Below are 27,474 nucleotides of genomic sequence, written 5' to 3' on the forward strand. Positions count from 1 at the left end.
GACAGTAGTCATCAGATGAATATGTCGTATTTTATTTACCTATTTCCCTATTGGTGGGCATTTAGATTGTTTCTTTTTTTTTCATTTTGTAATCCCTGCTATAGTGAACAACCTGAAAAATGTTTTTGCGAGTAGTGTGCAAGCATGTCTCCAGGCCACAGTTTTTTGAACTGTGTCCATGACCCAATAAAGTGTAGAGAAATCAATTATTGCTTACGACCAGTTTCGTTTTTTCAGATTAATTATTCATTTTATTTTTTTAAATTAATTAATTTTAATTGGAGGCTAATTGCTTTACAATATTGTGGTGGTTTTGCCATACATTGATATAAATCAGCCATGGGTGTACAGTTCAGTTCAGTCGGTCAGTCGTGTCCAACTCTTTACAACCCCATGGACAGCAGCACGCCAGGCCTCCCTGTCCATCACCAACTCCCGGAATTTACTCAAACTCATGTCCATTGAGTTGGTGATGCCATCCAGCCATCTTACCCTCTGTCGTCCCCTTCTCCTGCCTTCAGTCTTTCCCAGCATCAGGATCTTTTCAGGTGAGTCAGTTCTTTGCATCAGGTGGCCAAAGTTTTAGAGTTTCAGCTTTAACATCAGTCCTTCCAATGAATATTCAGGGCTGATCTCCTTTAGGATGGACTGGTTAGATCTTCTTGCAGTCCAAGGGACTCTCAAGAGTCTTCTCCAACACCACAGTTCAAAAGCATCAATTCTTTGGCACTCAGCTTTCTTTATAGTCCAACTCTCACATCTATACATGACTACTGGAAAAACCGTAGCCTTGATGAGACAGACCTTTGTTGGCAAAGTAATGTCTCTGCTTTTTAACATGCTGTCTACGTTGGTCATAACTTTTCTTCCAAAGAGTGTCTTTTAATTTCATGGTTGCAGTCACCATCTGCAGTGATTTTGGAGCCCCCCAAAATAAAGTCTGTCACTGTTTCCCCATCTATTTCCCATGAAGTGATGAGACCAGATGCCATGATCTTCGTTTTCTGAATGTTGAGCTTTAAGCCAACTTTTTCACTCTCCTCTTTCACTTTTATCAAGAGACTCTTTAGTTCTTCTTCGCTTTCTGCCATAAGGGTGGTGTCATCTGCGTATCTGAGGTTATTGATATTTCTCCCAGCAATCTTGATTCCAGCTTGTGTTTCTTCCAGTCCAGCGTTTCTCATGATGTACTCTGCATATAAGTTAAATAAGCAGGGTGACAATATGCAGCCTTGACGTATTCCTTTTCCTATTTGGAACCAGTCTGTTGTTCCATGTCCAGTTCTAACTGTTGCTTCCTGACCTGCATACAGATTTCTCAAGAGGCAGGTCAGATGGTCTGGTATTCACATCGCTAAGAATTTTCCACAGTTTGTTGTGATCCACACAGTCAAAGGCTTTGGCATAGTCAATAAAGCAGAAATAGATGTTTTTCTGGAACTCTCTTACTTTTTCCATGATCCAGCGGATGTTGGCAATTTCATCCCTGGTTCCTCTGCCTTTTCTAAAACCAGCTTGAACATCTGGAAGTCACAGTTCACATACTGTTGAAACCTGGCTTGGAGAATTTTGAACACGGGTGTTCATATACACGGGTGTACATGTGTCCCCCATCCCGGGCCCCCCTCCCACCTCTCTCTTCCCCATCCCATCCCTCTGGGTTGTCCCAGTGCACCAGCTTTGAGTGCCCTGTCTAATGCATCGAACTTTGACTGTTATGACCAGTTTTTTAAAAATAAGAACTAGGAAGTATTAGAGTATATATAGTGCAGATAAAAATTAAATTTCAGCTTAATGCATGTGCATATTGTAATATAAAATATATTTCTTACTGTGGGTTCTAGTGAAAAACATTGGAAAGTCTCTTAAAAGTAAAATTACTGGGTCTGAGAATACCCATTTCCTCTATTTCTCACTGTTGCCAAACTGTTCTTGAAGGTCGTTAGAGCATTTTACTGTTCCACTACATGATATATGAATACCATTTCCCTCCAAATATCCAGTACTTTAAGTGTACATAGGACTCCCACTCCTCAAAGAGCTTCTCTTTAGTATTTCTTCTTTTTCCCTCTAGTTAGCCTCATTTTTCTTATTAGCAGATGTTATGATTTTCTTTTTCATTGAGAGATAATTTGCCTACAATAAAATTCATCCTTTCAAAGTGTGTAATTCAGGTATTTTTAGTACACTTATAAGACTGTGCAAGTATTACCATGTAATGCTAGAACATTTTTATCACCCCCCCAAAAGAAACTCAGTCACGTCCCATTTCCCTCTTCTTCCAGCCCCTGGCCACACCCGATCTCCTTTCCTTTTCCATGTTTGCTGTTTCATACAAATGGAATCATATAAAATATGGGTATTTTGTATGACCTCTTCCAGCCAGCCCAGTGCCCTCAAGGCCCTACCATGATGTAACATATGTATTGAGACTTGACTCATTTCCATGGTAAAATAATCCAGTGTATGGATATGTACTCCTTTTTGTTTATCCATTCGTCAGTCAAACAACATTTAGCCTGTTTCTGTACCTTGGTTATTGTGAATAATGCTGCAGTGAATGTGGGAGTGCAGATATCTTTTCAATTATCGGAAGTTATGCAAGGATGGTAGGTACTGCATCTTTTTTTTTTTTTTTTAACATTTTTACATAAATCTCACTTTTAAGGTGGGACTGGGTCATTAAGTTCTTTTTGGAAAGAATGAGGCTTCATGAGACCTAGTTACACAGAGTGAACGATGGCTTTGATTCTGTTGCTTTCATTTGGCATTTGTGGTGTGGTCTCTTTCGTAAAGATTGAAATAAATGTTGGTTTTTCTTTTGTCAAATGACCAGAAAATCCTGTAACTTAAAGAGAAGTATTCAGCTTTGCAGGGGAATGCCAACAAGGCCATATATTTTATTTTTATTGAATAATGCCTGAGTTTAAACTAAGTCAATATTTTAAATTTGTTTTTCAACAACAAAAACATCCACAGGACTGGCTTGAAAAGTGAGCTAATTGGCTTCAACATTTGGCTGTCTTAATTATTAGGGTGATTTTCCTCTCTTTTCATATTGCTCTGTAAACACCTCTGTTCTGTACTGTCTGTCAGAGCAGATAATCTTTTCCGGCAAAGTTCTTTGATCAGAAAAAACCAAGGCATCTAAATACTTACCTTTATTTAAAAAAATCTGCATGTAAGTGGACCCATGTGGTTCACACCCATGTTGTTCAAGGGTTAGTTGTAATTGTGCTTTTCTGATAGAACCTGCAAGCATGTGCTTCCCCCTTCTCACTTGAACCTATTCTGTGTGTGTGTGTGTGTGTGTGTGTGTGTGTGTGTTTTTATAGGTTGCAGTTGTTCTGATGGACACCCAGGGGGCATTTGACAGCCAGTCCACAGTGAAAGACTGTGCAACCATCTTCGCTCTGAGCACCATGACTAGCTCTGTGCAGGTAAAACCACTTGACTAGGAAAACATTTTGTAGAAGAAATAGGATAAAGAGGACACATCAAGTTTCAGCTATTGTTCTTTTATCAGAATTCCTATGGTGATAAGTATAAGTAATTTTTTTTTATACTACGGGTATCAGTGAAGCTCTTACAAGCTCAAGAAGCAGCCTAAATTACTAATATTTTCCCACTTTGGTCATAATATAGTATATTCCAGGAAAAGTCTGAAAAATGGAAATTGAAGTTAAATCAATTGCATTATATGGGAAAATTTCTTACTTTTTTGGTATAAAAAAGTAATAAAACTGTATTTTAAACTATAAAGGAAGAATTATGCTATTTCAACCTTATATGCATAGTTCTCCAAAAAGACAGATAATATTACTGTTTAAACAGACCTCGTATTTTTATATGCAGACCTTTAACTGTACAAGCTTCTGGTCACTGCTTTAGACTTACTTGGTATTTAAGCCACCTGGGTGGCTTAAAACGTAGAAATCCACCTGCCAGATTTATGAAGTAGAGTAGAGTAGTATCAATCTGAATTTTTGTTTTCTAGATTTATAATTTGTCCCAGAACATTCAAGAAGATGATCTTCAACAGCTGCAGGTATGTATTCCTCATAAAAATGTTAATAATGTAATTTAAAAGTTTTAAGGCCAAGGTGCATTTTACAACTGAGTAGTTTCAGCAAAAGATTGAAATGTGGAGGAAGGTGTGGGCTCATGGTAGTCCTTCACTCTGTGCATCTATGATTGGAGTGGTCAGGGATGCTCTTACTGAGTTAAGCAGGGGACCGAAAAAAGTGAGAGGGTAAATCCTGCAGATATTTTGGGGGGAAAGTGATGCAGGGAAGCAAACAGCGGGAAAACAGACCTTGATGTGGAGTGTCCTTGGTGGGGTCCAGGCACAGCATGGAGGCCAGTGGGTGAGGCTGGAGGATGAGTAGGAGAAGGGTGAGTGATGATGTCAGAGAGGCGGGCGCTCAGCTTCCAGTGATGCCCTGCTTTGTAAGGACTTGGGCTTTTCCTCTGCATGAGATGGGAGCTAGGTTTTGATCAGAGGATATTGCTTGACATGTGATAAAAGGATCATGGTGACTGTTGTGTTTAGAGTATATTTTTAGAGGTGCAACGATGCATTCAGTGAGACTGCTTATGAACCTACTGCAGTAATTCAAGTGAGGCTAAATAAACTAGTATTCATAAAAGGCATAGCGTCATTGCCTGGAAAACAGTATGTGCTTAATATGTGCTATCTGTTACCTATTAAACCTGTTACTGTTATTAGTCATTGTCCTCTCTCCATAGCAGCAGTTCTTACACATGTTTCCTGTAAAATCCTCTTCATTGGGTATCCCAGAGTTGGATGCAGTCTGGCATGCTTCTCAAATTCTACTCTTCCCACTGACATCCAAGAAATATATCAGAATGTGAGAGTCTTGGGGGTGTCATTTATTATAGAGATTACCTTGAATTAGTTTTAATTTATATTCCTTAAAAAAAAAAATTCCAAAATTTTGGCTCTTAATGTTACTATTACCAGTTACTTGTACTTCATAATTGGTGGTTCTACACCAGTGCCATCATTCAGTGGTTGAGAGCTGTTGCTCCGTGATACGTATCCATCAAAACTTGACTTTGATACCTTTTTACCTGAAACTGACCCCTTTCTAAGCTCCTTTCTTTCACACATTTTTTGGAATACCTAATTTGTGTGAGGGCTTCCCTGGTAGATCGGTGGGAAAGAATCCACCTGCCAGTGTAGGAGACGTGAGTTCGATCCCTGGGTCAGGAAGATCCCCTGGAGAAGGAAATGGCAACCCAGTCCAATATTCTTGCCTGGGAAATCCCACAGACAGAGGAGCCTGGCAGGCCACAGTCTATGGGGTCGCAGAGAGTCGGACTTGACTGAGCAACTAAACAACAGCAACAGCAATTAGTGTGAGGCAGTGGACCAAGTGCTGTAGATGCACTAGTGTGTGAGGTAGACTTGATTCTTGATGGATTTTGTAGTCCAGTCGGTGGGAGGGTGCAGAAATGACTGGGCATGAGTGATGTGTCAGGACTACTGCACACACCTCACAGAGTGCCACAACCTGGGTGGCTTAAAACGTAGAAATGTATCATCTCACAGTTGGGGAAGCTGGAAGTGATATGTGTATGTAATAGATATAAAGACTTCTACCCATTTCCTTAGTCATCAGGAAATGTCGACAGTCATCAGTCATCCTCCCTCACCTCCTGTTTCAGGGTAACTGGTGCTTTAATTTCTGAGCCTTTCAGGGATTCTGCTGAGAGACTCTGCTTGTAACTTTTTGGCCCCTGCCTCATAGATCTCTTATTCTTAGAGGGGTGGAGAAAGCCAAAACCCAAGACAGTTCTTGTTTGTTCTCCTTCCAGAGTGTTTGTGACAACTCTTCTTTTTCATACCCTTTCTCTTCCTCTCTGTCCTGTGAGTTTATAACTTTTGCACTTCATTTTGCTATACTTTTTGGTGCAGCTTCATGAAGAAATAGAGGTAAATGTGTAAACCCTAACTTTAAAGAATTCCTTCATTGGGTCATCCGAACAGCGTGCATCCTAGGTCTGGTACATGCTGTCCTCGGTGCTGGAGGTCCCATAGTGCACAGAGCGTCCCTGCCCTCATGGACTTTAAATGCTAGTAGTGAAGACAGATACTAATCAAGATAAGTAAAGGTATAGTGTGTTAGATAGACAAGTGAGGAGAAAAATTTGAAAGGACATGGGACAGGAAATACTGGGTGGAGAGGTGTAATGTTTTTAGGTAGATGGCCATGGGAGCCTTCATTAGGAAGGAGTCATTGGAGTAAATGCCTGAAGGAGGGTTGTAGCTGTTCAGGTGTTTGGGGGGAAGGACATTGCAGGCAGAAGGAGGCATCAGAACAAAGGCCCTAGGATGGCAGTGCATGCAGCAAGTTTGAGGAACATCAAGGAGGGCCAATGTGGCCAGATCACACTGTAGGGTCTGGCTTTTATGCACAGTGAGGTTGAAGGGTTTTGAGCAGAGGCATCATGTGGTCTGACTAACCTTCTGTATAACAGAGCCACCGTGGCCACTGTATTGAGCAGAGTCTGTGGGGCTGACACAGTGAGAAGCTATCGCAATATTCTAAGCCATGTGGAAGTTGCACATGGTTGGATTTTGGGTTTGCTAATGAATTGGAATGAGGAATTTCTGAGAGAGAAATAGTCTAGATTATTTTAAGATTTGTGACTCCTGTGGGAGTGTAGAATTTTGGTCTCATATAAGTAGTATTCAGTCTGTTAAAAGAATTATTTGCTAAAGAATAGCCATTAAAATATTTTATGTAATATTGCCTTACAAACCATAACTCTTCTTTTTTAAAGCTCTTCACAGAATATGGTCGTCTGGCGATGGATGAAATTTTCCAAAAACCCTTCCAGGTAGGCTGTTAACTGTAAATATAAGTCACATCTTTGTTTTAGTTCATAGATGAGCAAACTATAATCCATAGGCCAAATACAGCCAGCTGCCTGTTTTTATATGACCTGGGAGTTAGGAATGGTTTTTTTTTTTTTACATTTGTAAATGGTTGAAAAAAAATCAAAAGAGGAATAATATTTCATGGTATGTGGAAATAATCTGAAATTTAAATGTCAGTTGGCCATAGTGAAGGCTTTACTGGAACTTAGCTACACTTATTTGTATTGTCCATGGATGCTTTTTGCTACAACAGTCTGAAATATTTACTCTCTGGCCCTTTACAGAAAACCTTTGTTGACCCCAGCTTTAGCTAATTGCTTTATGAGGATGAGAATGCACAGTAACCTCAGTAAGATTAAAGGATCTCTAAGCATTATTTTTTATTTTAGTTTTTTTTTCCTGTCTGACATTAACAGATCTCATTTTATGATTAGCTAGTGCTCTTTTTTTTCTTGTCCTTCACCATATGCTTCATACTTGCCTTTTGAGCAGACCCCTGAATGTAGCATTTTCTCATCAGTCTATTTTCATCAATCTCTTCCTCTTAACCCATGAGGACAAAAATATCAGATAGGATATACTGACCTCACAAATGGCTTATACATGTCCTTCTAGTCTTTATAGAGTTTCTAAGACATTACAGGGTAGGATTGGGTAGATAATTCCTTTAGCACATTCTCTTGCCCCTTTTGAAGAAGGTGGCATTTTGCGAAGAAGTGTTTCAGTGGTTATTTTGAAAATGCATTTATGCAGTTTTATAATGTGTTCTGCTCTTTTTCTAAATAGACACTGATGTTCCTGGTTCGAGACTGGAGTTTCCCTTATGAATACAACTATGGATTACAGGGAGGAATGTCATTTTTGGAAAAGCGTCTACAGGTAAATAGAAATACAGTCTTCTGAGGAATTACCTAAAAGTAGTGATAACTTTCTCATTTGCCTTTAGCAAATATTTAAATACTTTACTTTAAATATTTAAGGTATTAAAATATTAAAATATTTTAATACTTTAGCAAAGTATTTAAAGGGATTTCCTCTTAGCTCAGTTGGTAAAGAATCTGCCTGCAATGCAGGAGACCTGGGTTCAATTCCTGGATCAGGAAGATCCTCTGGACAAAGAAATGTCAACCTATTCCAGTATTCTTGCCTGGGAAATCCCATGGACAGAGGAGTCTGGCTGGCTACAATCCGTGGGGTCACAGGAGTCAGACACGACCTAGCGACTAAACCACTCTCCACCACTGTATTTAAAGCAGATTATGGAAAATTACATTGTGTGTTAAATACTTAGGAATATTAATTAGCACAAACTGATATTATTCATGGTAAGGTTAAAGAACCCGTGTATATAACTCACAGGGATTGGAGAGAAAAACCCCAGGCAAAAACCCAAGCTTTGATTGCAATTTCCATTTCACAATTCACATGTGAGTCTATATGTGCTTTTGGTTTCTGGTGTGGATACAAACAGGCTTAGCCTGTTTTCCAAAATTAAAACACAGGGGTCCTTTGTCAATTACTGCTCACTGGTTCATGCCCACAAGCCTTTCCTTGTCCTTCATGCCCACAAATCTTTCCTTATTCTTCCTAAGTCTTGTGCAATACTCTTTTAAGAAAACTCTTTAGTACCTGTTCTTTGATAGCTCTAAGAGCCAAGCCATAGTTAATCAAATTTATGCATTTATTGCTTCTCAGGGTTCTGAGTTTTCTTATTGGACAGCACCTGGGCCACTGTGATCTTTTAGAGTCAGAAAGTCTTCCCTTTGTCCTATACGAGTGAGTGCTGGTTAGGAGAAACATGTGGTCGTTTGTAAATTGTTGGCCTCTATTGGCAGGTAAAAGAACACCAGCATGAAGAAATTCAGAATGTCCGGAATCACATCCATTCATGTTTCTCCAGCGTCTCCTGTTTTCTGCTACCACATCCGGGACTCCAGGTGGCCACAAGCCCTGACTTTGATGGCAAATTGAAAGGTGTGTTGCAAATGATGTTATTTATACATGTGATTTTTATCTTTGGAATTAAAAAGAGTGACCAGAAAAATATCGGTTGTGAATAGTAAGCCCTTGACAGAAATACTGTGTTCTTTTAGAAAGGATAGTGTTTAGAGTCTAGTTCAGTTTTTTCTTCCTGCCTTAGTGTGACCATCAGAATTACATTATCTTAGTTTCTCCATCTGAAATGGTTGTGGTAGTACCCATTAATGATCTTTCTAAGAATGATGTTGTGATTCCTAGTTTACAAGAGATAAAAATGCTAGATAAAGGAAGACTTAACATTAGTCAGCTCATTTTTATGAAGTAAAACTAAAGTCCCAAGCACAGGTGGTATGATGCATGGCGTGGCTACTGTTTTCATCTTATTTGTGATTATAGCAAACTTGATGCTGGGTCATGAGTTACTATCAGGGAGTGCTAACCTGACAGTAGCTTAGAGGAATCAGAGGTGGGACTCTTGGGTTCCATTGTCTTATTTTTGATCCTTCCTCACTAAAACCTTGGGTCATTTAATGGCTAGTCTTCAGTTTACACATGGGTTTAACCAAGCACTTTTGTTTATAAATTAATCTGAGCTTCTTTTTTTGTTATTCAGTCACTAAGTCCAGTCTGACTATTTTTGCAACCCCATGGACTGTAGCCCACCAGACTCTCCTGTTCAGGGGATTTCCCAGCAAGAATACTGGAGAGGGTTGTCATTTCCTTCTCTAGGGGATATTTCTGACCCCCTGAGATTGAACCCACGTCTCCTGCATTGGCAGGTGGATTCTTTATCACTGAGCCACCAGGGAAGCCCATTTGAGCTTCTTAGGTTCTTAGTAAAATTGAAATAATAATAGCTGCCATTTTTAGAGGCCATTTGTCAGTCTCTCCAGGCTGCTGTGACAAAATACCATAGACTGGGTAGTTTATAAAAAATAGAAATTAATTTCTCATAGTTCTGGAGGCTGGATTTCCCAGATCTGAGTGCCAGCATGATCCGGTGAGGTTGTCTTTCTGGCCTTAAAACTTCTGGTTGTATCCTTTTGGGGGGAATGGGCTGGAGAGCATGGTAGGATCTCTTTCATAGGAGCACTGATCCCACCTGGCTTCACTCCCACGACCTGATCACTTCCCAAAGGCCCCGCCTACTGATACTGTCACCTTTGGGGTTAGAATTTCAACATGTGGGTTTTGGAAGGACACGGACATTCAGACCATAGCAGCAGCACTATGTGGAGTAGGAAATGGCAGTCCACTCCAGTATTCTTGCCTGGAGAATCCCAAGGACTAGCAGGCTGCAGTCCACGGGGTCGCAAAGAGTCAGACACAACTAGAGCGACTGAGCACCACCCCTGTGCTAGTTACTTTTATACTTAATGTTCCCAGTAATTCCATGGAACTGATATTTTTTCCTTTATCTTACAAGTGAAGAAACCGGCTTAGAAAAGTTACATAACTTGCTCAGAGTACTCAGCTAGTAGGTGGTGGGGCAGAGATCCACATCCAGATCCTTGCTCAAAGCTGTAGTGTGCTAGAACGGAAGTTCTGCCGTACTGGGCAAGTCACCTAGAGCATTTACACTGCTTAGTTACTAGAACTTGTCTTGTGAAGTGGCAGTTTTTTATTACTTCGTATTAAACATAAAATGCATAATTTTCAATTTATGTAACTCAGTGGATTCAAGAAAGTTAATATGCTCATTCAGCTTAAGATTTACATTCCAGCTGGTCTTATTATTGTAAAAAAAATTTGAGTCTGAAAGGCTTACCTTTACCTTCTGTTTGCCACCTGTGTGACATTTCATGTGGTTGGCAGCTTTCCTGAAGGGGAAACTTTCACAGCCTGTAGGTTGGCAGTTTGGAAACCCAAGGTTGGGGCCTGTCTTTGGAGAGAAATCTGCTTAGGCAACACTGGTGCTGAAACAAAAGCAGTTGTGAGTGAATTCTCTGAGTTGAGTAGGTGAGAAAGTTGAGTTTGTAGGTAAGGTGTTCTTTAGGATTTTAACGCTCCATTATTAGACATGCCTTTACCAAATCTGAGCTCTGGTATATTCATCACTGGTAGGGAAGCTATCCAGTGAAATCTTAACTGACGATGTTTAAGAGAGGATGGGTGGAAGTGACTCCTCATACGTTTGGTCTTGCTTTAGGGTGGTTTCAGGTTATTGGGCATCAGTTCAGTTCAGTTCAGTTGCTCAGTCGTGTCCGACTTTGCAACCCCATGAATTGCAGCATGCCAGGCCTCCCTGTCCATCACCGACTCCCGGAGTTCACCCAAACTCATGTCCATCGAGTTGGTGATGCCATCCAGCCATCTCATCCTCTGTCATCCCCTTCTCCTCCTGCCCCCAATCCCTTCCAACATCAGGGTCTTTTCCAGTGAGTCAGCTCTTCGCACGAGGTGGCCAAAGTATTGGAGTTTCAGCCTCAGCATCAGTCCTTCCAGTGAACACCCAGGACTGGTCTCCTTTAGGATGGACATATTGGATCTCCTTGCGAGTAACATACATAATATATAAACATGACATTCCTCCATATTATTCAACATCTAAATATTTCAGAATATTCTGTTTTAAAATTAATTCTCATCATGTTATTCTAGGAAACAGGAAGAGCTTTTTAAAGTTCTGTAACCTTGACTTTTGAAATTTTCTATCACCCTTGGGTATATATTTTATGTTAGTTTCCTAGGAACTGCTGTAAAAAAACGCCATAAACTAGATTTCTTAAGAAATTCATCCGCTAACAGTTCAGGAGACCAGAATTCCGAAATCAGGATGTTGTCAGGTGAGGCTCTTCCTGGAGGCTCTTGAGGGGAAGCTGTCCTGTCCTCTTGGTTGCTGGCAGTCCTTGGAATAACTTGGCTTTTAGTTTCATCACTCTACTCTCTGCCTCTGTGGTCACTGGCCACCTTCTCTGTGTTCTCTCTTCTTACAAGGACACTGGTCTTTGAATTTAAGTCCCACTTTCATCCAGTATGATCTCAGCTTATCACATCTGTGAAGCCTCTATTTTTAAATGAGATCACATTCTGAGATTCCAGATGGACATGCATTTTAGTGGGGGACACTCCAGAGTACACAGATTTACAGGTATGAAGGGTTTGTCACTAAACATTCAGGGTGCTAAGCTTCATATTATAAAATAGGGAACAAATTCTATATAAGCAACCTTTGGTCTTATAATTTATTCACTATGAGTGATAAAACTATAAAACACATTTTTAGGGTTAAAATTCTTTTTTACTACATGGAAAGGCAAGTCCCAAAGGAAGAAATACAGATGGTCAAGGCATAATTAATGAAAATATGTGTTGCCTAGCAATAATCAAGAAAGTGCAAATGTGTTGGTACCAATTTGTATAGTCTGTACCACAGTAGCAGCATTGTAAATGTTCACAACTTTTGATCCACTATTTCACTTTTAGGAAATTTTCCTAAGGAATTATGCATATATAAGTAGATAAAAATATGTGGACAAGAATAGTGCCCCTAATGCATTATTGTAACAGTGAATTATTGGAAGCAACCCAAATATATATTTCTGAGGAGTTGGTTCAATTACGGTATATCTCACAAAGGAATGAAAATAAATCATTTAAAAGGAAAAAATAGATAGATGGCTCCATCTGTATTTACATAGAAAGATGTTCATGATATGTTGTTAAATGTGGAAAGTGCAGAGTAGTAGCATATATTGTATGATCCTAGTTATTTAAAACTGAATATTTATGAGGTTGTTTTTAAAAAAGGAAGAATTTGAGAAATAAAAATTTCCTTTATTGTTTCACTTTAAAAATATGTTAATAGTTTGCCCCTGTGTGTCTGTTAAGGAAACTATAGTCATTAGGAGGGTTGTTGATGAAGAATTCTTGTTAGCTCTGCAAAGGTTTGTGGGTATTTATAATTTTAGGGAGCCTTTAAAACAAGATATTGAAGGGTTTTGAGTGAAGAGCAAATTGAGGATGTTACATTGCAAATAGTGTGAGACTTGTGAATATTTGGCAAGTGCTTGGCTGAGAACCACATAAACTTCGTTGTGGGGGACCTTTAAGTAGAGTTGATAACATTTCTCGGAGTTAAAAAAATTACCTAGACATTGTATTTTCTCAAGCATATACTTGTACATTGACTTGGTTGAGATCCTGCAGCTCTGCTCTGTATAACTTGGATAAGACATTAGCCTGAGAATGTTTAGCGGTAATCCAGAAAAAGACCTTCATGTAGTTTTTGTAGAACATTTAAAGTTATTAAGAACTGCATTCTGAAGCTGTTTCTGCAAATGTTCCCCTAATTACTTCAGGGATTGTTTTACTGGTCTTACTTTATTTTTTAAAAGAATAACCATTTATTCAGAGGTGAACACCTGCCAGACACAATCTTATTTATGGTATAATCAGTGCTAAGCTGCTGCTTCCTATAGTAGTTAGCTAGGAGATTAGCTCATTTTTGAGACTCCTTTTCAACAGACACAGGATGACTGTCATCACCATAAAGAAAACTGGCTTCCTTTTTTACTAGAGCAGAGAGACCTAATACAGTAACTACTGAGATATTTAGCTAGAAATTAAACAGAAGACATTGTAGGGAGCAATCTTCTTGGATGCCATGAGATGTTGAAATTGTCTAAGTCATGTGACAGTAGTTCTTATCTGCTCTTAAGTCTAAAACTCATATTTTGGTACAGCCTTCATAGAAACATTAATTGCTGAGGGTCTGTTAAATCTGGGTAAAACCATAGACAATACCATTTGTGGTGTCTATAGATCCTGCTGTTTCTTGTGTGAAATATTTCTGAGGCTCTCAGTCTTTCAGTGTGATGACCATTGAAACCTTTAAAATTTTTCCGAGTGGATAATGCAGTCACATGTTTTAAATCCCAAAAAGGATTAAAATGTATTCAGTGAAAAGTCTCTTTTTTGTAGGCTTCCAGAGTTTCTTTAGTATATGCAAAGCAAATATAAATATACATAGAATAGCATGTTATTAATATGTACACTTATTTGTGTTTCACTTTGGGGTTTTAAAGAATTTGTCCCACTTTTTCTTTCTTGAAATTTTGGGGTCCCATTTTTTCACATTATAATTTATGATCCAGTTACAGTTCAATTCAGTTCAGTCACTCAGTCATGTCCGACTCTTTGTGACCCCATGGACTGCAGCACACCAGGCTTCTCTGTCCGTCACCAACCTCCAGAGCTTGCTCAAACTCATGTCCATTGAGTCGGTTATGCCATCCAACCATGTCCTCCTCTGTCATCCCCTTCTCCTCCCGTCAGTCTTTCCCAGGGTCAGGGTCTTTCCCAATGATCCAGTTTGGATCCAGCTTATTTTCCGAATGACTGCCTATGCGTCTCAACACTGTCGAAGAGTCCGACTTGTCCTCACTGGTTGAAATGTCACCTTTATCAAATGTTAAATGTAGGGATCAACACCTTTTTAAAGTTGATATAGGGCCATATTTTGGTTCCATCCTGAGAGGACTATGAAATTAAGGGTATTTAGATGGAGATCGGTATCTGTTTATTTAGGTATCTCATTAAAAAACATATTTTTTGATGTCAAGAGATCTTATGATTGATTATTTAAGATGGTGTAGAAATGAGTGATTAGAAGTATATGTTACTATTTAGAAAAAAAATCTCATGCAGATTTCAATTTATGAGCCATAAGTGAACTCTAATTATAAAATTGAAAGCATGGGGAAAAATTAATTTTATTTGACCTCTGGAATTGGGGAAGGACTCTTTAAAATTAGAAGGAATAAAAGAAATTATCAAGAAAAAGTGCTATAGTTTTGAATACGTAATAATCTTATGCATGTTTATAAAAAGGCAAATAAAATGGAGAAAAATTTCAGTTATAGTATACATAAAGAACAATATATTTATTTACTTGCTGAAGAGTGACTAAGATAAAGGCCCTAAAAGTTCACTGAAAAGGTAATCAGCTAATGAACAAATATGGGAGAGAGTTTGGCCTAACAAGTAATAAAATAAATAAAAGCAAATTAAAAGAATGATCTACCATTAAATTTTTAAATATGCTATTTGATATCCAAAAGAATGCATCAGTATTACATATAAGAAAGAATATATATAATGTATATATGTAAGGTATGAAGTGTAATGAGTATCATCAACCCACTGCCCAACTTACTATTAATATCTGGAGCTAGAATTGGCACACTTTCTGTAATGGACTAAACTAAATGTTTTAGACTTTGTGGGCCATACAATTACTTAGATCTACTTTGTAGCAAGAAAGCAGCCATAGACAATTGTATTAATGACTGTACATGGTTATATTTCAATAAAACTTTATTTATAAATATAGTTAGCTGTCATATTTGGCCCAAGGGCTGTAGTTTTCTAGTCTCTTACCAAGAACATTATCAGTGCTGTTTTCTATATTTGTACGCTTCTTTCCTTCTCCCTGCCTCTCCACAGAAATAACTACTGTTCTAAATTTTGCTTATGCTGTCTTGTCTTTGAATTAAAAAAGTTATTACTTGTATGTGAAGTGAAGTGAAGTGAAAGTCGCTCAGTCGTGTCCAACTCTTTGGGACCCCATGGACTATAGTCCACCTGGCCCTCTATCCATGGAATTCTCCAGGCCAGAATATTGGAGTGGATAGCTGCTCCCTTTTCCAGGGGATCTTTCCCACCCAGGGATCAAACCCAGGTCTCCCGCATTGCAGGCAGATTCTTTACCAGCTGAGCCACCAGGGAAGCCCTTGTGTTTGATTCACTTAACAGTCTTTTGCTAAGTTTCTTCAATTTTTTTTTTTGAACTTTATAAAAATATAGTATGTGGCCAATTTGCATTTTCACGGTGATCTTTATTTTTTATTTTTGTTTTCTTTTAATTTATATATTTTAATTGGAGGCTAATTACAATATTGTGGTGGTTTTTGCCATACATCAACATGAATCAATCACGTGTGTACATGTGTCCCCCCATCCTGAACCCCCTTCCCACCTCCCCATCCCTCTGGGTCATCCCAGAGCACCAACTTTGGGTGCTGTGCTTCATGCATCGAACTTGGCACTGGTCATCTGTTTTACATATAGTAATATACATGTTTCAATGCTGTTCTCTCAAATCATCCCACCCTCATCTCCCGCAGAGTCCAAAAGTCTGTTCTTCACGTCTGTGTCTCTTTGCTGTCTCACATATAGGGTTGTCGTTACTGTCTTTGTGTGCTTTATTTATTTTTTTGTGTGTGTGTGCTTTATTTTTAAGGCTATCTGTATTATTGCATGGGATTGTAATTCATTCAGCTTCATTGTAGGATAACAGAGCCTTCTGTGAATATAACAGTTTATTCTCAGTGGAAGCTTGGGCTTCTCCAGTTTTTTTGCCATTATGAATAGCACTGCTATGAACATTTTTGTGGATGTGGATATATGGGAGTTTCCCAGGTTATGTGCTTAAAAGCGGGATTGATGGATAATTGAAATACATATATTTTCACCTTAGGTAATGCCAAATTGTTTTCCAAAGTTCTTATTCCAATTTACACTCCCATGGCACTCCACTCCAGTACTCCTGCCTGGAAAATCCCATGGATGGAGGAGCCTGGAAGGCTGCAGTCCATGGGGTCGCTGAGGGTCGGACACGACTGAGCGACTTAGCTTTCACTTTTCACTTTCATGCATTGGAGAAAGAAATGGCAACCCACTCCAGTGTTCTTGCCTGGAGAATCCCAGGGACGGGGGAGCCTGGTGGGCTTCCGTCTGTGGGGTCACACAGAGTCGGACACGACTGAAGTGACTTAGCAGTAGCAGCAGCAGCATCAGTGTTATAAAAATTCCCGTTGATCCATATCCTTGGCAACATTTGATATTAACAGCCATCTTAGTTTTGTTAAATTAGTGATTATAAAATAGTATCTCATTGTGATCTTAAATTGCATTTCTCTGATTACTAATGGGGTTGAATATCTTTTCATGTATTTATTTCCATTCATGTTTCCTTTCCTCTGAAATTCTTCTTGTCTAGTTTTCGATTGGGTGTTCTTTCTCTGCAGTGTCAAGATTCTATATGTCTGTTTTAAGTTGTGAACCTTGTATTCTGTCTTCCGTATCTTAGTTTTCTTCCTTATTTTGCATCATCCGATCTCTCTGTGCTGTTCTTTGTTATATTATTCAGATCTTTTTTTTTCTCCAGAGGAGATTTGATCTGTGTTTGCTTCTTCGGGGAGCCAGGGGCTTACCAGCCCAGGACCATTGCAGTGCCGTTTCAGGATCCAACTTAATTCAGCAATTATTTTTGCACAAAGTTTGTTACCCCATTATAGTGAATGGCCTCAAACGAGCCACAGCTTCACATGTACTTAGCTCAGTGCTCTGGTTTCAGCTCACCCCCTACCTACTCAGTTCCTTGCAGCTCTCTTTGTAGACTTTGTAGACTCTCTTTGTAGACTTCCAAGTCTACAATGGAATAGAATGTATCTTTTGCAGGATCTTGTTAGGAAGAAGATCCCTTCCGATTCTCTGATGTTTAGTACTGTCAGAAGCAGAAACCGCAAGATACGATTTTTCGCCAGTCAAGTCATAAAGGTTTTAAAAACAGTAAAAATCTCGTGAGTTCATAGTAATGAACAAGCCTTCTCACATGTTGGTGATAGGAATATAAGTTGGTACAATCTTCTACAAAAGCAGTTTAGCAATATATAAGAGCCTTAAAAAGGAAGGGGAGAGTATTTTAAATGTGAATTTTGATTGTCTGATGGTGGGTTTTATGGATGGTTATTTTTTAAATAGTTTTGAATATTTTCCAGAAATTTATATTTCCTCACATACCTAGTAATTCCGCTTAGAAGACCTTGTAATCTTCAGAGATAAAATGACCTGAAGTTTTTTCCTGTGGAGATTTTTATGGTGATCCTTGTAGCTGGAAAAAATTTAGTAAACCACTTTTGTTTTATTCACTGCTGTATCCCCAACTCGTACAACAATGCCTGCCACAAAAAGGTGGTCAAAATCTGTTAAATGAATACATAAGACTGTCTCCATTTTGTAAATTTGGGCTATGCAGTGTTAAGGAGTTCCTACCTTTATGTGGGTTCCTGTCTACTTTATTTTTAGCTGATAGTTTGAATTAGTTGAATTCAATAACTTGAATTATGAAGATGCTGGATCATATAAATCAGATTCCTTGCATTTTCATACTTGGGCCAGCTAGTTCTCACTTTGAGGAAAGAGCTCTGTTTAATAGCTTCCTGACCCTTCCTTCTGTGGGAACTCTACAGAAGCTGGAAAGCAGCTGTCATGTCTCCTGAAATAGTAGTCTTTTCCCTTTGGGGTGGCCCAGAGAACCTCTCTGAGGAGAGGATAGAAAATAAATATCATGAGATTCAGGTGCTTCTACTTCCTTTAATGTTAAAAAAATGAACAAAAGTAAAGCAAATGGATAAATAGCGATTTATAATGCTTTTAAGGGGAAGAGTGAGGGTGTGGCAAAGGCCTGGTCTGGGAGAACCTGAAGGGTTGATAAGGATTTTCCTGAAGATATGTTAATGAAATTATTATTTTTTTTTAATTTTTTTTTTTTTGATGTGGACCATTTTTGAAGTCTTTATTGAATTTGTTACAACACTACTTCTGTTTTATGTTTTGGCTTTTTGGCCACAAGGCATGTAGAATCTTAGTTCCCCGACCAGGGATTGAACCCCCACCTCCTGATTGGAAGGTGAAGTCCTTACCACTGAACTGCCAGGGAAGTCCCGTAAAATAAAAAGTAAAATTTCCTGGACGTGTAGGGAGTAGACGTGAATCTCGCAGAGTGAAAACCAGGGTAGCGATATCCTGCGTATTCTGTTCTGGACTAGAGAGGACTTAATCCTGCAGAAGGGAAGGAGACCGCACAGTCACGTGAGAATAGAGACCGTCAGCAGCCTGGTCATTGCCAGAGAGGGCCCGGCTCACAGTCTGGGACTCCTGCCGCTCCCTTTCAGCTAGAGATGTTAGAACAACCAGATGGACCGAAGATTGTGCTTTATGCTCCCCTTGGCTGAATAAATCTCTTTGGCTTATTGTTTCCTTGTTCTGGTCCTGCGGACAGACATTGCCAGTGAATTCAAAGAGCAGTTACAGACACTGATACTGCATGTGTTAAACCCAGCCAACTTAATGGAAAAGGAGATCAATGGCTCAAAAGTCACCTGTCGGGGACTGCTGGAGTATTTTAAGGTAAATACGGGGTTTTCATTATTAAAATATTTGACTTTTGGTGAAACTGATATAGGTTATTAACTCAGTTCAGGTATTTTAAAGCTTGGGGGAAGTTGGAAGGAAAAGCCTTTTCAGATTCCATCGTCCTTCCAGGAGTGGGCCACTGGGTGGCAGTATTGGTCTAGGCACCAAATGGCTGTTCTCTGCACTCTCTTAGAGGAGTGATTACTGTGGCTAAAGGAAGACTGTTCCTCAAGGAAGATGGTGTGGAGAGGAGGTGGTTAGGAAGTTGCTGTGAGTAGGAGACGGCACCTAGATGTGACACGACTACCTCACGGCGGATGGTCACTCTGCCCACAGGCAGTGGTGAGGCCAGCGTGCATGGGGAGTCTGGCGGGAGCCATAGCCTTGGTAGGCGTGTGCTGCTTTGAGAACATTTCTAGTTAACTAAAAAAATGCTAACATGCACTCGGAGGCGTGCTGTGTTTTTGCTAATTCCTGGGTGTGGATCTAGGTCTCTAGGAAAATGCAATTGTACGGTCACTGTTTCTGAAAGGTAAGCTGCAGTTAAATATGACGAGTGGCGTTTTTCATAATTGTTTTCTGTTTATATTCTAAGGCATATATTAAAATTTACCAAGGAGAAGATCTGCCTCACCCCAAATCCATGCTTCAGGTAAGCAGTTCTTTGACAGTCCTGGTAGTTTTCCCCTTTTCTTTTTTTAAAAAAGCTTTAATTTATTTTTGGCTGTGCTGGGTCTTTGTTGCTGCGCGAGGGCTTTCTGGAGTGGGGGCTACTCTCCGTTGCAGTGCACTGGGCTTCTTACTACGGTGGCTTCCCTTGTTGCAGAGCCTGGGCTCTGGGGCGTGCGAGTTAGTTCAGTAGTTTTGGCTCACAGGGTCTAGAGCATGGGCTCAGTAGTTGTAGCACACAGGCTTAGTTGCCTCCTGGTGTGTAGAATCGTCCTGGACCAGGGATCAAATCCGTGTCCCCTGCATTGGCAGACAGATTCTTTACCACTGAGCCACCAGGGAAGGGCCCCCTTTTTCATTATGCTGAGGTCTGTTCATGTTTAGCATGTTTTCAGCAGTGTGACTACCTTGAGACTTTTTTGTCTGTATTCATGGTGGTGGAGTTAGAACAGAACAGAGTCCCCCCAAAAGTATTGTACGCAGGTTAAACATACCCCATTCCGTTAGACAAATTGTTCTCCTATTTCCTGTTGTCTATTTTCGTAAAACATGTCCTGACTTATCTATTTACTAATCAGGTTTTTCATTTTCAGCCAGTTTTATTATCAACATTTTGATGTTTTCAAGATGTCATTTTGTGAATACATATGATTTCTGACTTACACATACTGAAGATAAGGTTGTTTATTGCCAAATGTTTATTTCTTTAGTAGATAAACATTTTCACAAAGGGAGTTAGCGTGTGAGATTGGTATTGTAAAGATAAATTTTTTCTCTTCTGAGTTACATCTATTCCTTAACATACAAAATTGAAGCAAAGGACATATTTTCAGAGGTTTAGTTTTATGACAGATTCTTATGTATGAGAATATTTTTTGGCAGAAAATCTAGCAGAAAAGGTGTATTTTATTTAATCAGTTGGACTTTGTGGAAACCTGAAAAATAACAGAAGAATCATAAAGGAAGAAGAATGGGGAATAGAGTGAAACAGAACTTCTGTTTGGTTATTTGTGGAAGAATACTAAAAGAGAAAGAATTTATAATTTGTGGTTTCCTTTCTTCAAAGGCCACTGCTGAAGCCAACAATTTAGCAGCTGCAGCCTCTGCCAAGGACGTTTATTACAACAACATGGAAGAGGTATGTTGGACGTAAGTCTTATTCTGAAATATCTAACCTGGGCAATATTTTTAACTTCAGAAGTCCAAGCTTGATCCTGCTTAGTATAGCTTATGATGATGAGGCAACATTCAGGTTATCCTGGTTATTGGGGCCTTTTAATTACGACCCTTTCTAAGCAAGACTTTCTTACAGCGGCACTGCTCTCACTGATCAGTATCACCCTGGTTAGTAAGTGTGCTTTTCAGAAGAATTGAACCCAGACTTTATTGATCTTAGTCATCATTTTAAAGTTCGTTTCTAGTATCTTAAAATTTTCTAAGCTTTTCAGCGTTTTCACTTGTTTTATTTGGCACTTGTTTCTGAAGGATTCTTTACTGTGTTCTGTCTTTATTCTCGTCAGGTTTGTGGGGGAGACAAACCTTATCTGTCTCCAGACATTCTAGAGGAGAAGCACTGCGAATTCAAACAGCTTGCTCTGGACCATTTTAAGAAGACGAAAAAGATGGGTGGGAAGGATTTTAGCCTTCGTTACCAGCAGGAGCTGGAGGAGGAGATCAAGGAACTCTACGAGAACTTCTGCAAGCACAACAGTAGCAAGAACGTCTTCAGCACCTTCCGAACCCCCGCAGTGCTCTTCACGGGCATCGTGGCTCTGTACATCGCCTCCGGCCTCACTGGCTTTATTGGTCTTGAGGTGGTGGCCCAGCTGTTCAACTGTATGGTTGGGCTGCTGTTAATAGCGCTTCTCACCTGGGGGTACATCAGGTACTCTGGTCAGTATCGTGAGCTGGGCGGTGCTATTGATTCTGGTGCAGCGTATGTATTAGAGCAGGTAAGTGGTGCCAGCCCAGGAGGCTGACGGTCGATAACAGATAGATATCCGTGCTTCTATTGTAAAATATCTCCATTTGGAAGAGTTCAATAGTGATAGAAGGCATGAGAAATATGCCTTTTTTTTTTTTTGATAGGTCTTATGTTTTATTATTGTTCTTTAAGATGTTAATGTTTATTCCTACCTAATATTTTGTTTCCATGCTTAAAACCTGCTCGTTAATGCAAAAAACTTTACAAGTTAACATACGTTGTGTTCTTCACGGGAAACTTTTAAATACGTGTTCATCAGACATAATTCCTGTGTGATTATCTCCTACATCCAAGGTTAGTTTGCTTCGCTGAAAGTCATGAGCTTTGAAAAATATGAATTTAGCGAAATGTTCTATTTTGAGATCTGCCAGTAGATGGCATCTCTTTCACTTAAATTGCTTCATCAAACCAGTGGCTCTTGACATTGACATGATCTCCAGGTATACAGATTTGAGACTCTGCTTTGTTTTTCTGAGTAGCAGGAACAGATCAGTTAGAAGCTTGCAGTGAAGGCTGGCGAGCTGCCTATCCACTAAAGATTCAGCTGACCTACTTTCTGGGGCATTAGCAGCCGCCACAGACTCCCTGACCCCTGCATTTTCATTCCCTAATTTTCTGTCTCAGTGTAGACAGAGATTTTTGAAAGTTTGTCTGTAATGGCTTGCTGTTTTGACACTGTGCTGTAATTTTATTAACTGACATGTTGAATAAATGGACTTTTGCAGGCCACTTCTCACATCGGTAATTCCACTCAGGCTGCTGTAAGGGATGCAGTTGCTGGGAGACCGCCCTCGGATAAAAAAGCTCAGTAGCATCCTAATGAGAGGATCAGACAAGAACCCTTCTAGCTCCCTCTGATTTCTGGGCGTCTGCTATGGCCACAGGCCCAGGTCTCCAGGAACGCAGACCCGGGACCATCTGGGAAGAGCCGAAACACGGCACTAATAAATGAACAGACCTTTCCTGTGGTTTCAAATTCTTAAACACACTTCCGTTTCCCTTGGAAGCGTTTCTTTTCCTTGCTGGTGTAGATCCAAGCTTGTGTCTGTTTTCTCATTACTCTCTGCTTTGTGCACTTTATGGGGGAGAAAGCTAAAAGAACAATGGAAATGCGGTTTTAAGTCCTTCATGTGCCGCTTAGTGCCTTTTAAGATTGAACCCATGCTTTCGAGGACTTGATCGGGAGGAAATTGAGGACATTCACATGAAAGATGCTGTTTTGGGATGAACTGTCAGTTTGTACCGTACTCTTTTGAGAAGGATTCCTTTTTTTAAAAGTTTACAAAACTTGGCAAAAGCTTCAAAACTAAAGACTGACTAAAAATGATGCTATTACGGTTTTTAAATCTTACGATATTAGAGAATTGTGTTTGCCACATAATATGGAAAAATTGTATTTAAATCAACCATACACTGAAATTTAAGGTCTGTTTCCTGGCAGGCTGGCAGTTTTGTTAGAACATATTCTGGTTTGTTTTTGTGTTTTTTTTTTTGCCTTCATTCATTCCTATAGCTTCTTTCTAGAAAAGAGGCAGACATGCCTTGAAAAACCAGAGCTGCTCATAATAAAAGGAATGAGTGTAATACTTTAAGGAAAAAACTTGAGTTTAAATGAACCATGTGACCTCTGATAAGTCATCTGAACTTGTGCCTTGGTCAGACTCGCTGATTGTAGGTTTATAACACGTATGTGTATTGTACATAACTCATACAGTCGTCATTCATGAGAACAGAACTTTATCAAGGACTAGAGGAAGGATTTTTACCAAACACGCTGCCTTTAATCGATGTCCCGTCTCATGCGGCTTGGCAGCGCATCAGGTCTTCATCCACAGCGTTTATTTGCAGTCTCCTGTTCACGGTCTGATGTTTTTAATAATGAAGCTAGAACTGTCAGTTTTATTTAGTGAACCATCCTTTATTTAACTTTATACGTGACTAGTCTGGTAGCTCTAAAATATCTTTGGCTTAGTAAGGACCGAGTCCCACCCAAGTATGGATATATAATATCTAGAAAGTATCTAAATTCTTTATTTACCTTGATTGTGTGATAAAAATTTTTGTCTACCAGTTGCCTTTTCCTTTGTTTATCATGGTGAATTGTTGTGGATTCTAAAACTTCATACAACTTGCCTGCAAGTATTTATATAAGCATTCAGGTATATGAGCCTTAATTCTTAAGATAATTTCTTTTGTTGTGGGAGGGAGGTAGGGAGTTATAGGCAAATTCCAAGTGTAAGTTCTGTATACGTGAAGTATGAATGGATGGTGGAAAAAAGTCTTTTCTAGTCTGTCATCTCTTTATCAAAGAGTATTTTTCTTGACTATTTTAACACTTTACCACTCAAGTATTTTTGTAAGTTTTGAATTAATTCTAAATGCTTAATGTATTTTTCACATTTACATACCATCTTGCCCTGAAGTTCTTGCTATTTTATTCAGTCATGGTTAAATTTTAGAAAAATTCCAACTTGTTCTAAAAACTGTTTACTTGCGTATCAGTAATACTTAGCTTTATTAAATTAAAACTTTAGTTTTGAAATTTTGGTGCATTTTCAGGTGGCCTATCATATTCCTGAAGATTGATACTTATTTGCTAAAGGCCTTACAGATGTTGACATACTTAGCTTTTAATGCACTGTATAAGCATGTTTATAGATTTCAGAAGAGTTGTCTAGAATTATCCTACTTTTAATGATGAGAAAAGGATGCTATGTTTAAAACTTGAATACTAAAATACTAGATTTTTAAAAAATAAAAAACATGCAATCATGTATGATTTAATGAAACCTTAGAATTTAGTTACTGTTTAAATTCACCAAATTTCTGTTTTGATCATAAAGGAATAACGTTTAATTACCCTGGGGAAGCCTTTTTTTGTTTGTTTTTGGTCTTATTCTGCCTCTGGAGATTGTTTATAGTTTTCTCAGTGAGGATTTTTATGAGTTTCCTTTTTTTTTTTTAAAGAGAATTGATGACTTTGTATCAACTTTTCCAGTAAAAGGTGCATTCTCATTGCTGGCTGTAAGTAGTCCTGGGGAGGTTTATGACCGGGTTGCAAAGAATGCCTTTTTCCTCTTACCTCCCCTCAGCTGTTGGTTTGTGGGTCAGGGACTTTACTTAGGACTGTAAGGTTTTCCTGGTGTTTGTTTCTCTGCCACTCTTGCCTTTCCATGCAAGCATTTTTAGTTGGCACATTCCTACTAACATATAAAAGGTTTTCAGGATTTTCTATGAAAAGAATTCATTTTCAGTTCAGTTCAGTTGCTCAGTTGTGTCTGACTCTTTGCAACCCCATCAATTGCAGCACGCCAGGCCTCCCTGTCCATCACCAACTCCCGGAGTTAACTCAAACTCAAGTTGATCGAGTCGGTGATGCCACCCAGCCATCTCATCCTCTGTCGTCCCCTTCTCCTCCTGCCCCCAATCCCTCCCAGCATTAGTCTTTTCCAATGAGTCAGCTCTTCGCATGAGGTGGCCAAAGTACTGGAGTTTCACCTTTAGCATCATTCCTTCCAAAGAACACCCAGGACTGATCTCCTTTAGAATGGACTGGTTGGATCTCCTTGCAGTCCAAGGGACTCTCAAGAATCTTCTCCAACACCACAGTTCAAAAGCATCAATTCTTCAGCACTCAGCTTTCTTCACAGTCCAAATTTCACATCCATACATGACCACTTAGAAGAGGTTAAATTTTTTTTTTTAATACTTCCAGCTTCTAAGTAAAAATAATAGAATCAAAATTTCAATTCTTTCACTGAGAACTCTTTCTAGATTGATGTATAGACAGAAAGAGGGAAAACTATCATGTAAGATGATGAAACAGCCTCAGAGTCATACCTTATTTTAGCAGTATATCAAGAAAGCTGTCGTGTGGAGGTCTCTGTAGTTTCACGCTTGGTAGAGTTGCTTATGAGTATTGTTTTTGTTTTACCTGGTCTTTCCTTTTTTTCTCTTTTGTGAAGTAAAATGCTTTAGGTGAACAAACAGACAAACTGCCTCGTACTGGCAGTGCATTTAACAGATCATACCCAGCGTTCCACCTGGCTTATGAAAATGGTGTCTTGATAAGTATGTATGAGTTACAGAAAAATTACGTGGTTGATTTAAGTCCAGGCAAAAGTGATTAAAAAACAAATAGTTTTATTTTTCCCTGGTTTTTTAAACAAAATAATGTAACTTATATGGATATCTTAATAGAGCTATTTTTTTCCCCATGGAACTATTGAAATGTAATTTAGGATTATTTAGGATGGCTGCCATCTAAGGTAGCCAACACAGGTTGCATCATTTGGCTTAATGTTTAGATCCATCACAATTTTAATCAAGGAATAGGGGCATAGTGAAGAAAAGCTTCAGTTACTAACATACCAACTATTTGTGAAGGTGGTGTTTTAAAATGATATTCCGAAGCCCATTTGTGAAGAGACCATTTGCAGTTGAGTAGTTTTCCTTCTGTGAAGTCATATTGTTGCTGTGTTTTGAATGGTGGCTCTCTTCTATCTTGACCTGCATAAAACAGCCCTGGGAGGGATGTTTAAAAAAATTCAAATTGCTAGCTTTATACCGAGGGATTGTCTCAGTGGATCTGGGTCTGGGTTGTGGCCCTGGAATCACCACTTTTAAAAACAGCATCACAGGTGGTTCAGAGAGCACAGTGGGAGAGGCTGCTCTGAGGGATGGGAAAGTGCAATTCAGTGTTGCCTGGAGGCAAGTGGACACCTTTTGCCTGAGATTCAGAATGGGTGGTCTCCTGCCAGATACAATCACTGAGAGTTAGGAGTAACAAGGATGCATTTAGTCCAGAGGATTACCCAAGCTCTATGAAAATGTTTCTCTAAATTAGAAAGTCCTCGTGCCTTCTCTGAAAAATGAATGTACAGGTATCCTGTTTACCAACAGGTGTACTTAGGATTAAAAAACTAGTTTGAAAGTTGTTTTTCTTTGAAAAAGCAAAAATTTAGCACTGTGACTTGAACCTCTGAATCTTTTCATGCACAGAAAACCGTAAGCCATAAGTAAAAATGAACAAAAAGGACAGAGAGGATCATAATTTTGAAAATTAGTGACAGAGTACCCCTTACCAGGGGCCTTCAAGATTAAGGGCAGAAAGATTTTAGAAGAAATGTTTCTTCTTGAGAAAGGAGTCTCACATGCCAGAACTCAAATTATAAATGTAGTGTTCTTATGACCAGGGGAAGATGCATCTGATTCCCAAAGTGCTCCAGTTTAGATACGTAAATGCTGTCATGGACTTAAGCCTTAAAGGAGTGAATACTAATTTTGAGCGTATACAAATTTTCTTCTCTGATTTCTCTTCTCTTTCAAAAAAATGATTTGTTAAAAGCACTTTCTTCCTTCTAGACTTTTTGAATGGCTTTAAAATTTAATATACTTTTTAAAAAGTGCAATGGATTAGATTATGCTATTAGTATAAAAGCATGTTTCTGTTTCTTAGTTTTAAGGTCATTTAATGGAATAAAGATCACAGCACCGTGTTCCTTGTGTTTTTCCTTTCTCTTTAATATGGGAAGATGTGTTAAGTAGATTTAGGCTTGGTAAAGTGAATAGGATCTCTAAGGGAATGAAAACTTGGTGTCAAAGGTGGCAGTGGTAATGTGGTTTGAATGAGTCGGCTTTCTCTGTCCTGAAAAATAATACCGCACTAGTATCGTAATCTCTAGCATAATGCCAGAGAAAGCTGTGCTGTTGACAGTATTGCATAAAATGGAGC

General features: G+C 39.1%; 1 protein-coding gene across 2 annotated transcripts in view; it reads left to right on the forward strand.

Annotated features, from left to right (window-relative positions):
- The window catches only part of ATL3 (atlastin GTPase 3), a 46,328-nt gene extending 19,090 nt beyond the window's left edge, over positions 1 to 27,238 (forward strand). For both annotated transcript variants that reach the window (XM_070359631.1, XM_005894147.2), the window contains exons 4-13: positions 3,336 to 3,440; positions 3,998 to 4,048; positions 6,811 to 6,867; positions 7,694 to 7,786; positions 8,743 to 8,881; positions 18,954 to 19,081; positions 19,683 to 19,739; positions 20,823 to 20,894; positions 21,277 to 21,708; positions 22,466 to 27,238. In XM_070359631.1, the coding sequence (XP_070215732.1) occupies positions 3,336 to 3,440; positions 3,998 to 4,048; positions 6,811 to 6,867; positions 7,694 to 7,786; positions 8,743 to 8,881; positions 18,954 to 19,081; positions 19,683 to 19,739; positions 20,823 to 20,894; positions 21,277 to 21,708; positions 22,466 to 22,552 (1,221 nt within the window). In that variant the 3' untranslated portion in view covers positions 22,553 to 27,238. The remainder of the gene's footprint in view (positions 1 to 3,335; positions 3,441 to 3,997; positions 4,049 to 6,810; positions 6,868 to 7,693; positions 7,787 to 8,742; positions 8,882 to 18,953; positions 19,082 to 19,682; positions 19,740 to 20,822; positions 20,895 to 21,276; positions 21,709 to 22,465) is intronic.
- Positions 27,239 to 27,474: the final 236 nt, after the last annotated feature.

Source organism: Bos mutus, chromosome 22 (genome assembly GCF_027580195.1).
Source record: "Bos mutus isolate GX-2022 chromosome 22, NWIPB_WYAK_1.1, whole genome shotgun sequence".
Classification (NCBI taxonomy): Eukaryota; Metazoa; Chordata; class Mammalia; order Artiodactyla; family Bovidae; genus Bos; species Bos mutus.